This window comes from Epinephelus fuscoguttatus, linkage group LG21, assembly GCF_011397635.1.
Source record: "Epinephelus fuscoguttatus linkage group LG21, E.fuscoguttatus.final_Chr_v1".
Classification (NCBI taxonomy): domain Eukaryota; kingdom Metazoa; phylum Chordata; class Actinopteri; order Perciformes; family Serranidae; genus Epinephelus; species Epinephelus fuscoguttatus.
In genome coordinates, this window is record NC_064772.1 from 5946951 (window position 1) to 5962714 (window position 15764).

At 38.2% G+C, this 15764-nt stretch overlaps 1 protein-coding gene across 1 annotated transcript; it reads right to left on the minus strand.

The window, feature by feature from the left end:
• Positions 1-633: 633 nt before the first annotated feature.
• riok3 (RIO kinase 3 (yeast)) lies at positions 634-15618 on the minus strand. The gene is made up of 13 exons (XM_049565194.1): positions 15292-15618; positions 13226-13341; positions 12494-12636; positions 12268-12375; positions 10608-10717; positions 10303-10446; positions 10081-10208; positions 9597-9779; positions 9104-9263; positions 6134-6214; positions 5574-5663; positions 3933-4046; positions 634-2534 (listed from the first exon to the last, which is right to left on the minus strand). Exons 1-13 carry the CDS (start codon positions 15325-15327, stop codon positions 2421-2423), a joined length of 1527 nt encoding a protein of 508 aa, XP_049421151.1. The 5' UTR covers positions 15328-15618; the 3' UTR covers positions 634-2420.
• Positions 15619-15764: the final 146 nt, after the last annotated feature.

A 15764-nucleotide genomic window follows, 5' to 3' on the forward strand; every position in this document is an offset into this window, starting at 1 on the left:
ACAAACATTGGTCGTTTAAGATACTATTGTGCATACTTGTTGTTTAGAATTCTTAAGTATATTTTAATTTGTTTTAAATTTTGATTTTCAGTGAATATATACACAAACATTAAAAGCTAACTTTAAATAAATTAGAAAGAAGAATAAATAAAAATAATTAATATTATTAATTAATAGTATTAGTAAATACACAGTAGTTTACCAGGTTTTACCTACTTGAAAGGATACTGGATATACACATAAAACATGCAAACTTATGTACAAACATAAACAGGCATATGCAGCATTCATCTTTTTCATTTTATAGTACTTTTTGTTCTAAGTTCAAGTTCGCAACTCTTGCAGTACTTTGCCTTTATTTTTTATTTCCTCTTAGTGTTTTTTTTGTTATTAGATAAATATTTATGGGGATTACTCTTTTATGCTGGAATCAGGGCGGAAGACTTCTTGTTTTTGCTGCTGGAAGTCATGTGACTGTCTCAAGATCACGTGCTTAAGAGAGAACCATGCAGTGATTGCTGAGTGAGTGCAAGATTGAACAGTTTAGATAACATTGTGCCAAGTAGAACAAACCTTCCACTGTGTAACTGATGATATACTACTACCTATATAACCAGTAAATAACAGACAACAAAATGCTTCATCTTCACCTTTTAATGTCACCACTGGTCTGCAAACAGTTTTACAACAACTGATGAGAGTAAATCCATCGTAACATCATGTGAAGAGGCTGCATTGAGAAATCTTCATTTTCAATTTATTCAGATAAAAAGCACACAATAAATGACCAACATTTCCAATACCAGATTTTCTGAAGCTAATCTAGTTTCATCTTGATCACTGCAAACATCAAGAAACAGTTTCCATTGTCTACATTAATGACATGATGCTGAGATGACTCTTTAATTTACTCGCATTTGTTTCTTTTGCACTTCAAACATTTAATAATGCCCCTTAGCTTTAGCTTTCACAAACACTCCAAACCAAACCGCTGTGAACCTGCGACACCTCCCCCTCCACTTACATGGGACAGAGCGACAAACAAAAAGACAGAAATAAACTGAGCTTCCTGATGTTTTCCAAAAGTGCTGTGTAAATAAAGTTCATTATAATTCATTTTAGCTGTAAATTTGAAAAAGAAAACGTTATTGATACATAAAGTTCCCTTTGATAATTTTGATAGAGCGAAAACAGTGAAAAAAGATGAATATACCAAAAAATTTAGAAAAAAATTGTTGAGATAAAATAGGGGAGTAAAGACTGAGTGAACCTTATTATTATTAATATCATGTTTTAGATAAGGTTTTTATTAATGCTAACACACTGTCCAACTTGTCGTATCTGATTTAGTATTATTGTTTTTATTATTTATTGGCACTTCAGTTTGTGTGTGGGTGCAGTTGGCTGATTTCTTATTTATTATATTGTTGTCAGTACTGTCTGATTGTTTTTTTGGTGCGCTATGAATCTTTTTTGTGTCCTTTAAATCTTACATCACTGCTACTGTTTTTTTATTGTTTTACTTTTGTCTACTTATTATTTTAAGTGTCTGATTAATTGCAATCCTGCTATGTATAACTCTGGTTCAACCATGTAAAGCACTTTGTAACTTTGTTTTGAAAGTGTTAAATAAAGTTTATTATTATTGTTGAAAAACAAATTACATATGTCTGTATAGAGTATAAAAACTTTGAAGTTCATTAAGTTGGTATCAGTGGTCTGGTCATATTTTGGTTTTGCTTTTTCATTAGATGTTTCCTGATTTAAATCTTTTTTTTTTTTTTTTAGCTAATTTCAGGTTGTATATTTATTATCATTACATTTATGCTTCATATTTAGACATTTTGCCCTCTTTTTCTTTTTTCCTCTGTGAAGCTACAGGATGAAATATTAATATGATATATGAATTTCCTTTCTGCCTCAACCATCACATATGAAAAAAACTAAACAAAAATAAAAGTCTTTGTCATCCTCTGCATCATTTCACCCTTGTTTCCCCAAATTCAGCCTGACGTAATCTTCACAAATTTTAATTTAAAATATCCTCTAAGGGTTTGTTTCTATCCAGCAGGAGAGAAGAGGTCCTGTGTAAGAAGCTTTAACTGTTTTACTGTGATTCTTATAAAAACACACACTGGAATCATTCTCAGAGTGGGCTGGTGTTAGCAGGAGGTTATGAGATGTGTTCTCAGCTTCAGAAAACTCTGTTGGTGCCTCTCAGGACACTCTGACTTCAACTTCATCCCTCCTGCAGCCAGGAGGAGGCGCTCCGTCCTGCCTGGTTAAAGGAAGCAGCTGGTGGGTGGATGACATGGTTGGAGGGGGCGGAGGCTCCGGGTGAGAAGCCTACTCCTTTCATCTCCTGTTTTACAGCATTTTCAACACGGTGGGATCGTGAAGAGAGAGCGAGCTGGGCAGCGTTAGTCATCAGCATCACGTTTTAAAGGAGGACCGCTGTCTTCAGAGGCCACAGGGAAGGTTTTCTTTCCCCTCCGCTGCACGTGATCCTCGTTCCTCTTCTCCAAAGCCACAATCTGTCACAGAGCACAGACAGAGAGCGTTTACTTGGTGTGTTTATCTCTAAAGAAATGTTCGCATCAGGCCCAAAGCTTCTCCTGAAGCTGCTCTGAACATGAACTATCAGAGGAAGGGGTCATTTGTGCTCAAAGACAGAGTCAGGGCTTACATACGTTATTCCTGTTGTCTGAGACTGTCCAAAAAATATCAGTAAACATGAACAACTCTCTCCCAAAACCAAAAACTAGAGAGCTAAAACTCAAATTTGCAATGTCAAAGGGTATAAAGCTGCTCCACAGACAATGAATTGATTGAGATGATATAACTGACACAGAGCACCCAGGGGAATGTTATGACTATATGGGAACATTTCCTGTTTAACAACTGAGAACACTACAATAGAATAAAGACCATTTGGCTACTAAAAGAAACCAAACGATATCTGTCTCCCTTTCATTGTCTGTGGAGCAGCTCCAGACTGTATTACCTGTGATATCATGAGTTTGACACTTCTCTGGTTTCTGGCTTTGACCTAGAGTAGCTCATGTTCACAATAATAATTGAACTTTCCTGGGCTTTGGAAATAACATATTGGAATTCTTCATTTAGGTGGTGCACCCCCTTAAATGTCTTAATGGATACATTGATTTGTTGGTCAGCATCAGCATCAGACAATATTTACAAACAAGATGACATTTATGGTTTATGAGCTTCCAAACCTGCAGCACACACACACATTCACTGACATTTTGTCTACAATTTTACATCATGTAAGATCATTCCCACATCAAACTGAGTTAAAAAAAATAGTATTGGATTGTTGGTTTGTTCCCAGAGTTGTTACTACAGATGAAAATGTCTACCTAGAAACTAAGTTTTAATCATTTTTAAACAGGAAAACACACAAATAAACATGTAAAAAATACATGAAAGAAAAGTCAATCAAAAGTAAAACCAAATTATAATTAACAGAATATGAGGTTTGTGCAGAACCAATCTCAGAACTCATCGGCTGCCGTCTGACAACAATAAAGCCTCTGAAGGTGAGGCAAAATATTTCAGGCTGATCCGGTTCAGTCAGTGGGGATCGGGGCCATCACGTCCTCTCCTGTGCGCTGGTCATTTCAGCTAATCTCTACAAACACATATCTGCATATGAAGGCAGATACATTTTTAAAGAAGCCTATATAAAGCTAACTTGTCGTCAGATGATAACTGATGGTTTCTGAGATTGCATTTTGGCCAATGCACTCCATCTCTTCACACAGACTGTTTACCTGACATTCAGATGTGACTGGTCATATTACTGGCAGTACAAACTGAAACAGTTATGCTTCAAATACAGAAATCTGCAGATAAATACATTTATCTCTTTATGGATATTAGTGCAGATAAATTGTGTGTGTGTGTGTTACCTCAGCAATGAACTCGGCCTCATCCTCTTCACCAACAGGAATGTTCAGTCCGCTCACAGCGTTAAAAAGGTCGTACACACTCAACGCCTCGCTCACTCCTCTCTTCTGGAAGAACTGTGTGACACAAACACACATATTCAGTTGTCTCATACTAACTTCAGATGACATAAAAAATAAAATAAGAAATAAATTAGACTTGCACCGATTACAATTTTTTGGGCCCATACCGGCAATATTTTCTATCTTTACGTTATTAAAACATTTTAACCAAGATACAACCAGCTTTTCAATAATCATCTCAAACAAACAAACAAACAAAAACAGTGACACAGGTTAAGAAACATTTTCCTTTTTACCCAAATATAACTTCAGGTACAGTATTAAAATAAATAAGTAAAAAATGTATCCATAAATAAAAACATAGAACATTAAAATAATAATTATTGGTGTATAGCATTTGTGGGTAATTTCTTGAATAGATAAAAAAGTAAAAATATCTCCTGTGGAAAATTCACACAGATCTTGAGGACGCGCCCACTAGTAAGCAACCATTGTATATGGGGCGCCAGCACTATCCACTACGCTACCAACACCCCAGCATGTCAACTTTGTTTACTTTCCAGTTTGTCTTTGTTTGTTGTTGTCATTGAAAATTAAAGTATCCTTTAGAATCATTTACTCCATAGTTGTCCTACCCAAACCAGTGTGTCCCTGAGGTCCCCTTCCTCACATCGCCCAAGCCGTGAGTTGCACATGTGCGTGTGTGTATGCGCTGCTGATGTTACACGATGTCAATCGTGCGGCGCACCAGGAATTTGACCGGCGTTTTAAAAATCTGTATATTTTAGACTGACTGGCCGGTCGCAGGTCATGGCCGATCATGTGAAAAACGGCCCAATTCTGAGCACTGCCGATTAATTGGTGCAAGTCTAAAATAAATATATAAAATAACAACTACAAAATAAAATGATAAATAATTACGTATTAACAAACAACATACAACAATGACAAATAATATGAAATATATGAATAAATAAATAAATAAATATGCACAAATATTTTCTATGATGGGGAAACGAAACTGATTTATTTTGTGGCAGTTGACTGGTTAAATAGAGAGAGTTGATCAGCTCCAAAATAAATCCCTTGCTGTTTCTTTTAATGAATTTAATCTGAACAATTCAGACTTTTCCAAAGGACAAGTCACATCCTGACTGTCAGTTAACTTATGATTTGTTCCTTTTTAGTAGAGACCAATAACATTAAAATAAAGCAATCATTTTGGCTTGAACTAAATACATTTTTCTGGCTTTTATAATAACATTAGAACTCCCTATTATTGAAAAAAATATGTTATGTTGCCTGTTGACATTCAAAGTGACCTCCTGCTCTGCTTCTTATTTAGAGCAAAGGGACAGAAAATAATGAGAAGGAGATATGAAATTAATAATGTACATAGAAGACCTCAGTATACCCCATCACAACTCCCACAAACATCAGATCAAAGTGTGTATAAAAATGTGCATGTTTTCAATGTGAACCCTGTAGGTTTTACAGCCACTTTAACTTCTACTTCACAGGATTTTGGATCAGAAATCTATCAAAAAATAGCTGCATGTATAAGATGAAATTGGCCGTTACCGTGGAAACGTTCTTGCAGTCTCTGAAGAGGAACTCCAAGGCGTGAGGATGGGTGGGCTCGACCGACTGACTGACATCAATCAACCACACCTACAACACACACACACACACACACACACACACACACACACACACATACACACACACACACACACAGATATATTAGAACAGCACTGTGGTGGGCAACAAGGGTTGACTCATTTCAGCTGTATGAAGGCAGGAGGAAAGAATCAATAAATTAACATAAAACTAATGTGAAGGGGAAGAGAAAGAGAAAGAAGGAAAAGGGAGAAAGAACCAAAACAAAGTATGTAAAAATGGAGGAAGAAATGAGGGACGGTCTGAGAAGGGGAGAGGAAAAGAGCGAAGCCACAAGGAGTAAAATAATGAAAAGAATTAGGAAGGCACAGATGGCAGGGGTAAAACAATTGAAAGGAGGATAGCAAGGAAGGATGGAAGATCCCTTTAAAGCACTTTAAAGGACTAAAGAGTCGAGGGACGAAGAGAGTGAAGGACAGAATGCAGTTCACAAAAGATACAATTAAAGAAAGATGTCGTACCTTCCCTTCGTGCCACAGCATGTTGTATTCACTGAGATCAGCATGAACCAGATTACACTCCTGATACAACTGCTGCATCACCTGCACATTTCAAAAGGTAAAAAGTAGATTAACATGCTATAACATAGTATTATAATGCCAAAAACCACAAAGCACTTGGTGCTGAACACACTCTCCCTTGAAAGAGATGCACTTGAAGACTTTCAGCTTTTGTTTCTATGAAGGTTGAATGTACTAATTGTTGGGTGTTGGGTGTTTTTCAGATTTATTTGCCTTGTTTAATCCTGGTTCAACCATGTAAAGCACTTTGTAACTCTGTTTTAAAAGTGCTGCATAAATACATGTATTTTATTAGTATTTTTATTATCATCAATAATAATATTATTATTATAAAGGTGCTCAATAAATACATGTATTATTAATATTATTAATTATTTTTTGAAAAGCACTGTACAAATACATTTATTATTAATATTATTATTATTATCTATACTTGAAAAGTACTGGATAAATAGAAGTGTTATTAATATTATTTAGTATTATTCTAAAAAGTGCTATGTAAATAAATGCAGGGGTGATAGCAAAAAAAGATCCTAAGCCTGAAAAAAATTTTCAGGTTGAGGCATGAGGAATGGGTCGGTAATTTTTGGACTTATTTGATGGAATTTCCTGAAATCTGGTGCGTTTTGGGGTGCCCAGCCATTAAGCCTCTTTCACACACAGCGCGATTTTCGCGGCGCCCACCACGGGATAGGGTGCAGAGCAAGCTGAGAGCAAGGCACGCAAGACAGGATTTGGGGGAGTACAGGCTCGTTCAGGAGCTACAGCTCCATGGTGGCCGCTTCCAGGTCTACTTCAGGCTCTTCTCTGCTATTGGACGAACCGAGGTGTCATCACAGCGCGTTGCAGTGAAATTAAAAATTTTTCAATTCAAGCGCAGGCTGGCGGCGCGCAGACGCCACGGCATGCGCCCTCTCGCGCGCTGCTCAGCTCGGCGGCAGAGCAGTGCGCTCTTGCACCAAGGTAGCACATACACAATGAATGGGTTCGTCGGCGGAGGTCTGCGCTTTGCGCGCTGTGTGTGAAGGCTCGTTCGAGATGAGCCAGGCCTGCCCAGATTTGATCACCGACGACTGGCGCACAATGCATGCCACTTACTTTTGTGTCCAACTTGCTCTGATGTATTACAAAAGTGGGAGTGAGGCAGCCGCACTTTTTAGAGCCACACACTGCAGTTGTTTGTTTAGATGTCGACTCAACAACATGCCACTTTAGATTAACTTTTAATTTTTGTTGAATTTCAGATATTTAAATTTTATTTGTCTGATTTGAAGGTTTATTCTGTGAACAGAAAACGTGTGTGACTGATGGTGACGTTTAGTCGTCACAGACTAAATACATTCATCATAAACTATACAGAGTCCACTGCATATTAACACTGGACTGTTTTAGTTATTGAAGTATTTATCATCACAGAGACTGGTGGCCACTGGGATGTGAGGATTCTTAAAATAACATCTGTACAGATGTGAAGCCCTGACTACATCTGACTGATCTTTAATGAAAACTGTTTTTCCTCTGAAAATATTAACCTTATAGTCAGACACAATTTATTTAGCCTCTGTAGTTGAAGGGACAGGTCTGCTCCGCAGGAGCAAACTGATACGATGCTGTTTTATGAATTACTATAAAATGGAGGTTAAACCATGAACATAAATTACAGATCACCTGTAAAGCATTAATACTTCGTCTACTTTCCTTGCGAGGCGCAGTTCATCTTGAACAACCCTATTGATGGCAATACATTCATACAGAGCCAACATCCTGCGCCGGTATGTCAGCGGTGACTGCAGCTTCCAGTTAACGCGTTACATGCTTAATTGCACGCACAGCGGCTTTATGACCGTGGTCTAATTCATGCTGTGATAGGACTTTCTTACCGCTGGTTGCATACATCAATTTACATGAGCACAGTGTGCAGAAACACGCAATTTTTTGCACCAGCTCCCAAAAGGCTTTCCATCTATGCCTATCTCTTCTACGCATGCCCAACGCCATTTATTTGTGAGTCCTTTATCAACTATCTGGATGTTTTCCCCGGGTTTCATTAACTTTCAATCTTGATGAGAGTGTACGGCATGGGCTCCACTAGAATCTGAAGATGGCTCTGAACCAAGTTTGTTCCTTTGCCCAAGACCCATCCCCCACTCTACTTCTGACTGGCTAGTAGCCTAACTTTGGTCTGGTTGGGAGCGAACACTATAGGTTGAGAGAGAGAGGTCTCCGTTTAAAGCGCTTTTACCAGAGCCCATCTACTGTCTGTGACGCACGCATGTATCCTGCATCAACTTTTTTTCCCCCTCGCCAATAGCCACACGCTGGAAATCTGGCACTGTTCCGGATTCCCATCACCCTGAAAATGTAATATTATTATCATTATTATTGTTATTATTATTATTATCATCGTTGTGTGAAGTACTAAAAGTAGTATCAGACATCTGCTCAGATTTTGGCTTTATTCTTTGGTTAGATATTTCCTGCTTTAAATTGTTTTTTGTTGCTAATTTTAGGCTGTATTTCAATATTGCATTAACACTATACATTTAGACTTTGTCTTTTTTTGTTAAATTGAAACATGACTGAGAGACAACAAAACATAACTTAAAATTACTGAATTAATAAAGTTGATGAAATCCACTTGATGGAACTTAAATTAGAAAAACCTGTCATCCAATAAGTGTAACTTAAATTAATGTATAAGAGAGCTGGCACATACTGTGAAGTTCTACTGTATGTTCACTGTTGGACCCATTAATTCAATAATCAGTTAAAATTATGTGAATGTGATTGACATTTCTGACTTTTTAGAAACAAACAGAAAACAATCTAAAGATAAATCATTGATGAAATGATTAGACATTAAGTATACATCCAGTACAGAGAGTAGTACTTGCTGTACTGTGTACGTACATGTAGGACCTGGTAGAAGGCATTCTTCATGTCCTCTGAGCTCAGCGTGACGTCTTTGAGTTTAGGAGCAGGAACGTGATCTTTACCAATAAATGACATCACCAGGATGTGTTTCTTCAGCAGCACCACCTCTGGACAGGGAATCTCTGCCTTCTTCATCCTGAGAACACACACAGCACACACATTGTTAAAAAAACACAATGCCTTTTTTTTTTTTTTTTACGTCTAATAAAGGCTTCTTGAATATTTCATGTATGCACTTATTGGTGAGGCAAATAAAATCAACATGCTGTTCGTGTAATTAAAAATCAAAAACACCAAGAGAGGAAGTTTAATATCTTGTAGAATAACAGGAATTCATGTGTTATGTTGTTGGGGACCAAAAGTCCCAAACTACAATAATAATTTCCCTTTAAAGAGACAGAAGAAATAAAACCAGTCCCAGCATCAGGAGGACCAGTAGAACCAATAGTACCAGTAGGAGAGGGTTTACCTGCTCAGGTTGTGCATCTCCTTCTCAGCCCACAGCCGAATGATTTTGCGTGGGTTCAGTTTGCTGAAGCGGTCGATGAAGCGGTAGTCATCTTTGATGTAGCGGTCTCTGTTTCTGAACTCATTGAGAGTTGTCTTGAAGACCTTCAGCACCACTTCCTCAGGGACAGGCTGCTCCTCCAGACTGACAAACAGATTCAACAGACAGCTTTGAGTCCTGTTGGTTATTTCTTATTTATTTATTTTTTTACCAACTTGCTGGCACACTTTACAAAACAAAACTGTTGGTCTACCGTTGTTGTTGTGTCAGGCACATGTTTAGTACAAAAAGCAATGTTTTCAAAAATGTCTGTCTTACTAACTTAAAACTCAGTTTGAGGACAAGAGCACAAAATGTAGAAGAATTTTTTGTTTAAAAGACAAAATATCTGACTCTCTGTGGAAAAGACCTAAGACCACTTCTGGACCTAATGACATCCACCCACCTCCCTCCATCAGCGTGGAAGACAACTGACTCCTTTCCCGTGCTGATGCAGCCGTTAATGTTCTCCAACACGCCGGCATTCACCATTTTGTACATCAGCAGACGAGTGCGAGGGTCCACTGCTTGTTCCTAAGAAAGAAGAGAGTTTGAGTGTAACTGAGAAACAACATGTGCACGTTATTTTTACATATCTATTGAATTAATCCATTAAATTAATGCCTACAGCAGTGGAGTGCTCCTTCTTCTCATGCAGTCTGGCGCTGCGTCTCTGCTCACTGTAGCAGTGCTGCTTCAGGGAGTTGAACACCTGGTTGGACAACTTCAGGTCCATCCCCAACCCATCACCGACATGGACCTCTGGAGCAAACTGCCAAAGGAGGAGAGGGTGTAAATACAACAGGTTTTAGGGGGGGGAAATCACATTTCACATTTCTCTAACTTTCAAACATACAAATGAAGACTATTTGTTTTTTGTTTTTTGAGTATGTATGAATGTATGAATAAATATAAACACAGTGTGTGTCTTACATTGTCCATGCGCGCTGTGTTCTTGCGGCCGCATGTAACCTCGTCATGTTTGGTGGTGATGTTCTTGCCCTTCCCGGTGAAGCCTCTCCTGGGAGTAGTCTGAGGCTTTTCTGATAGATCAAACACAGACACATAGACAGCTTTAGATCCTGTGTGATAACAAAATCACAGACTGTCAAATACAGTTTGTTTGGGACAGATTTAATCTAATTACAGTGAGGAGGAATCAGATGAATCAGTCACCACCCTTCCAACTCTGATTTAAGACATCAAGTTGTGTTCCGCTTTCATAAATAGCAACAATACGAGACACTACAAAGGTATATTTCCAGCACTCAAGGGTGAAAAAGCAGCAGGACAAAAAAACGAAACAACTTATAAGTCAGCATAAGTCAGTGGTTGACACTTTTCACAAACAAAACAAAACAAAAAGTCAATATTTTGTAGCGTTCATGCTGTGATAGGCAGATTAATTTAAATCCCATAATAATTTATGAGCATTTGTAATTTAAGTGGTCTGAGAGACAACTAGACTTCTGCACCTCCTCTTGGCTCTGTTTTCAGGCTTATAAAATCTAGCCTGTGACAGGAAACTTTGGCCAATTACAGGTCATCTCAGAGAAAGAGCGTTCCTGTTGGCTGTTCTACAAATGCAGATGTGTGTGCACATCCCTTCAGATGGTGAAAGTCTGATTCAGCGGTGGAGAATCCTGCAGAAAATGTTGCTATTCCAGCAACAACTGCCTACACAGCAAAGCAACCCAAAAAAGGAAAATGGACTTATCCAAAAGAGTCTAAAAGAGATCTGTTAGGTAATAAAATAAAATAGTATCAGTATCGGCGAAGTGCCCCAGGGATTGAGAGAAAATGTTGCTAATAGTTTAGCCTTCTGCTGACCAAAGAAAAAGGCTCATGGCTGTGGCTTCATGTTCATGTAGCTAACTTTAGCTTGAACTTTGAATCACAGTGTGTCCTTCACCTCACTCCTCACCGCAACAAACCACCTCGTGCATGCCAAATTCATGCTGCCAAATAAATGCTGCCTGCTTTCCTCCTTGAGAGGCAGCAAGGAGCGAGGTGGAGGAACTGTGGGGTGGCTAGCAGCTAATTCTTGTTTCATTTGTGGTCTGATAAACAGAGAGAGAGAGAGAGAGAGAGAGAGAGAGCGAGAGAGAGCGAGAGCGGACACTAAGGGGCTGAAAGCATGAGCTGCAGATAACTCTACAATGAAATAAGATGAAATAAATCCATGTATGGGAAACAGTGGGTTGCTCTATGAATCATGTGCATGTGCCCGTGGTCATGTGGTGGGAGGGGCTTAGGAAAGACAGAAGAGAGTTGCAGGAAGAGGGTGTATTTTCAAATTCTACCATTTTTTTCTTGCCTTTCCAGATTTCTGCCTAGCTCAGCTATAAGTATGCCCACTGCTGCTCTCTTTTAAAAAAACTAAAGATCCCATGTTGGTAAATGGGTCTGCTGTGTTTACATCTGGAGCTCCAGCAGCTCTCTCTCTGCACCACAATTCGTGATGTGGATAAAGAAGTCTAAAACAGAACAGAACAATTGATTTGTCTCAGTGGAACCCAACATACCAAGCTAAGGGCTGTGCGGTACTGTCAGGTGTCTCTGTTATTTTGTCCACCCACTGCAGGTGAGTTACCTGCTCTGTAGGGGTCGTGTCTTGTGTCCTGCCAGTCCACCTCGTCCTCTGAGCTGTCGCTGTCCTCATATGGGTGGACCATTCGGTAGTTCTCAAAGGAGATCGACACTGGACACAAACAATAAAAATGTCACTGAATGGAACATTTCAATCACCTCAGTCAGGAATTGTGGTAAATGTATTTTCACACACGTGTCAAATATGTCAGACTCTTGCGTGGTATTACCTTTACTGTCTCCGTTAAACTTCTTCTCCTCGCGGCGGAGCTGATCGTCAAACTCGCGGTCAAACTGCATCTGCAGCATCTGGGCGAGCATCAGGTCGCTGGTTGTATCACAAACTTCATCTGACAACAGATCTGCTCCCGGACTGAAAGACAAAAAGAAACGGTTAAGAAAGGACGCAAAGTAAAACAACAGAAAAACAAATAGGGTAAGACACAAGGATTTACATTAATTTAGCATGTTAAGCTAAACACCACAAGAACTTAAGAGACTAAAATAAATAATTGCTTGAACTTCCAAATGTTTGTGCTGTTTAGACTTTAATGAAGTCACTCTGGTGTTATAAAGTTGTGGTCAATAGTAAGCAAGCAGGAGATTTTCACAAAATAACTCATAAAGCAGTGCAGGCTCTGCATAGAGCCTGCATACAAATATAAATAAGCCTTAAAAGCCCCAGGAACTTGGTATTGAAACACACCTATAGTAGACTGCAGTTATTACAGTACAGAAATAATTTGGTGTGATGAAGAATTTTACACTTCTTCTTCCCCTGTACATTATATTAGTTGTTATGTTTGCATTTCAGTTGTTGACTAAAACTGAAGACAGTAAACACACATAGCAGATTTATTTAGAAGAGCAACTTCAAAGTCCTGTCACACAGATGGGTAGCACGCACACCCACACCCATACACAGACAGACAGACAGACAGACGAAGCAGGTGAGAGCTTACTCAGTGAGTGCAGGGAAGATGTTGTTCTCCTCGTCCAGCTGTTTGGCTAGCTGCTCGCTCATCACATCAGTCAGAGAGCAGGCGGGAGGCGCTGGGGCCACCGAACCCCACGGGCTCTGAATAAAAACAAAAAACACACACTTTATTAGTATCCCACTGAGGACCACACATTCACCTGATTTAAAGACCATTAAATTCTGTGGATTCACTTCTTAATTATGTGCATCTAAATCAGTCCATAGTTTTTAGATTTCACACACTGTGAAGGTTATGATATTAAGTTTTGTTCAATCTTGTGTGTCAAATATACCACATGCAGTATATTAATGAAGGTAGACTAAATCCTAGAAACACCCCTCCACACTACAAACTACATGCTCTTCAAATGATCATTAAGCTGAATCATCAGCGCTCTGCGAAAAAGAGCAGGAGCTACAATTCTTTTTTAATAAAAAGGTAAAATGTGTAACAACATACAAGCTACATTTTCATGTTACAGAGAGGCACAAACCTACAAATCATAATCCAGATGTAAGACAACATACTTGTTTGTTACAGACCCCAGCAAATATCACATCATTTTTTTCTGTAAAAATTAAATCTCAAAATTAGTTTTCATCCTAATTTTGACTGATATCACAATCGCAATATCTGTAAAAATGATTGCGATGTGTTTTTGATTATTGTGCAGCCGTACTGTATAACATTTGCAATAATATCTGAACACTCTAAACTTTATATAAGCTATTTTCTTTATTAACCAGTTGGTTGTTTGATCTGCAAATGACAAAAACTTGTTTAAAAAAATGACTGATACAACTTCTCAAAGCTCAAGGTCACACCTTAAATCTTTTGTTTTGTCCAAACTATGGTAAAAAGTCAAAGAAACTTTACGGTCATAAGAGAAAACTGATAGAACTGTAGAATGTTTGGAGGTTTTATTTGATATGTGACTGACATGATTTATCTGTTTGTGCATGTAGTTCAGAGTTACTAACAGGTAGGCCATAGGTCGAAAAAGAAATCCAAAATACTGTAGAAAACTTAACAAATCACATGGAAAGACACGAGGAGGACAAAACCTAGATCTTATTCAATTCTTAAGTTAAATTAGTTAAAAACTTAAGTGAGTCTGACTGCTATCAAACCACACACCTCATTATGTCACTGGTACAGTGTAACTCCCCAGTATAATTAACCCACAGAGTGAGTCATAATTGGACAGAAATAATAACAGAAGTGAAGCTGTGACAAGTTCAGACATGTCTGGGCTGAGCCCTGCCCAGAGGTTTTGACGTATCTTTGAGGTAACGCCCACACGATTAACAGGCTAAATTATTTATAATTACAAAAACTATATATTTACAGAAATTAAAAATTGCACATAGACATATTAAACAACAGTATGTTCATCAAATATATGGTAAATAAAAGGAAAAAAGACTTATCTACTAACTGTTGGCTCATAGATGTGTAGAGTCCTCACACCATGTTAAGATTTTACAAATGATTAGGAGCTCTAAGGCCTTCTGTGGAGGCTCCTTTCAGGTTTACAAAAAGTACTTAAGTCATCGTCTTCCCTCTTAACTCAACAACCAATGTACACACAAAATTAAAATCCATGTGTCCGAGTAGGACAAATAAAATGTATTTACAATGAAACAATGACAAATAAGAAAATAAAGTGTATACATTTTGAATGACAAAACTAAACAATATACTAAATAAATGTAAATAGTATTATCAGAACCTTCAATATAAATTAAAAGTTAGTACATTTCAACTTACACACACACATCTATTTTGAGTATTTACAATAAGGGCGTAGTTCATTTAAAAAAAAAATACAAAGGCCTTGTGTTGTCAAAAAGTTGGTTTTGTGTATTTTATATTTTGACTTCATAAGAACTGTGTTAATCCAACATGGCCTCGTTCAAAGACTTGTCCTTAAAAGGCTGAATTTAGCTCGCTAACGGGAGCAGGCTAGGTAGCTAACTGACTTAGCTTCGTCAATTTAAATAATCGAAAAACTTCAGGACAAACCACTTCACAGAAAATATTCTTACCTTTGGAGGTTGTGCTGCGACTCCTGTTTGATCCATGATTACAACGATGTTGATTAATCGTTTTTTTCCTTGAAGAGTGAATGGTGGCTAGCCGCTGAGCTAACGTTAGCACGTCCCGGAGGGGGCAGATTTGGTAACTAAAATGTCCTGAAATTGGATAAACGACAAATTCCCGCGATGTGACACGCACACACAACTGTTGTTTAAACTTCAGGGAGTTTAAAAAAGTAATTCACGAGACTGTTATTAAGGTTGTTTTATATATGTAAGATATAGGTTGATAGGAGGTAGAGAAGCTTTCAGTTAGGTGTCTCCCAGCTGAGTGGAATTTCATGTAAAAGGGAAATACGTCAGTGTCCGACGAGACTACAGTACACCTTCACAATAAAAGCCCTCAGCTGCTATTAAGTGGGTTTTTGTTGTTGTTGGTGGTGGTGTTTTTTTTTTTTTTTAAGTAAATCATATACATATAA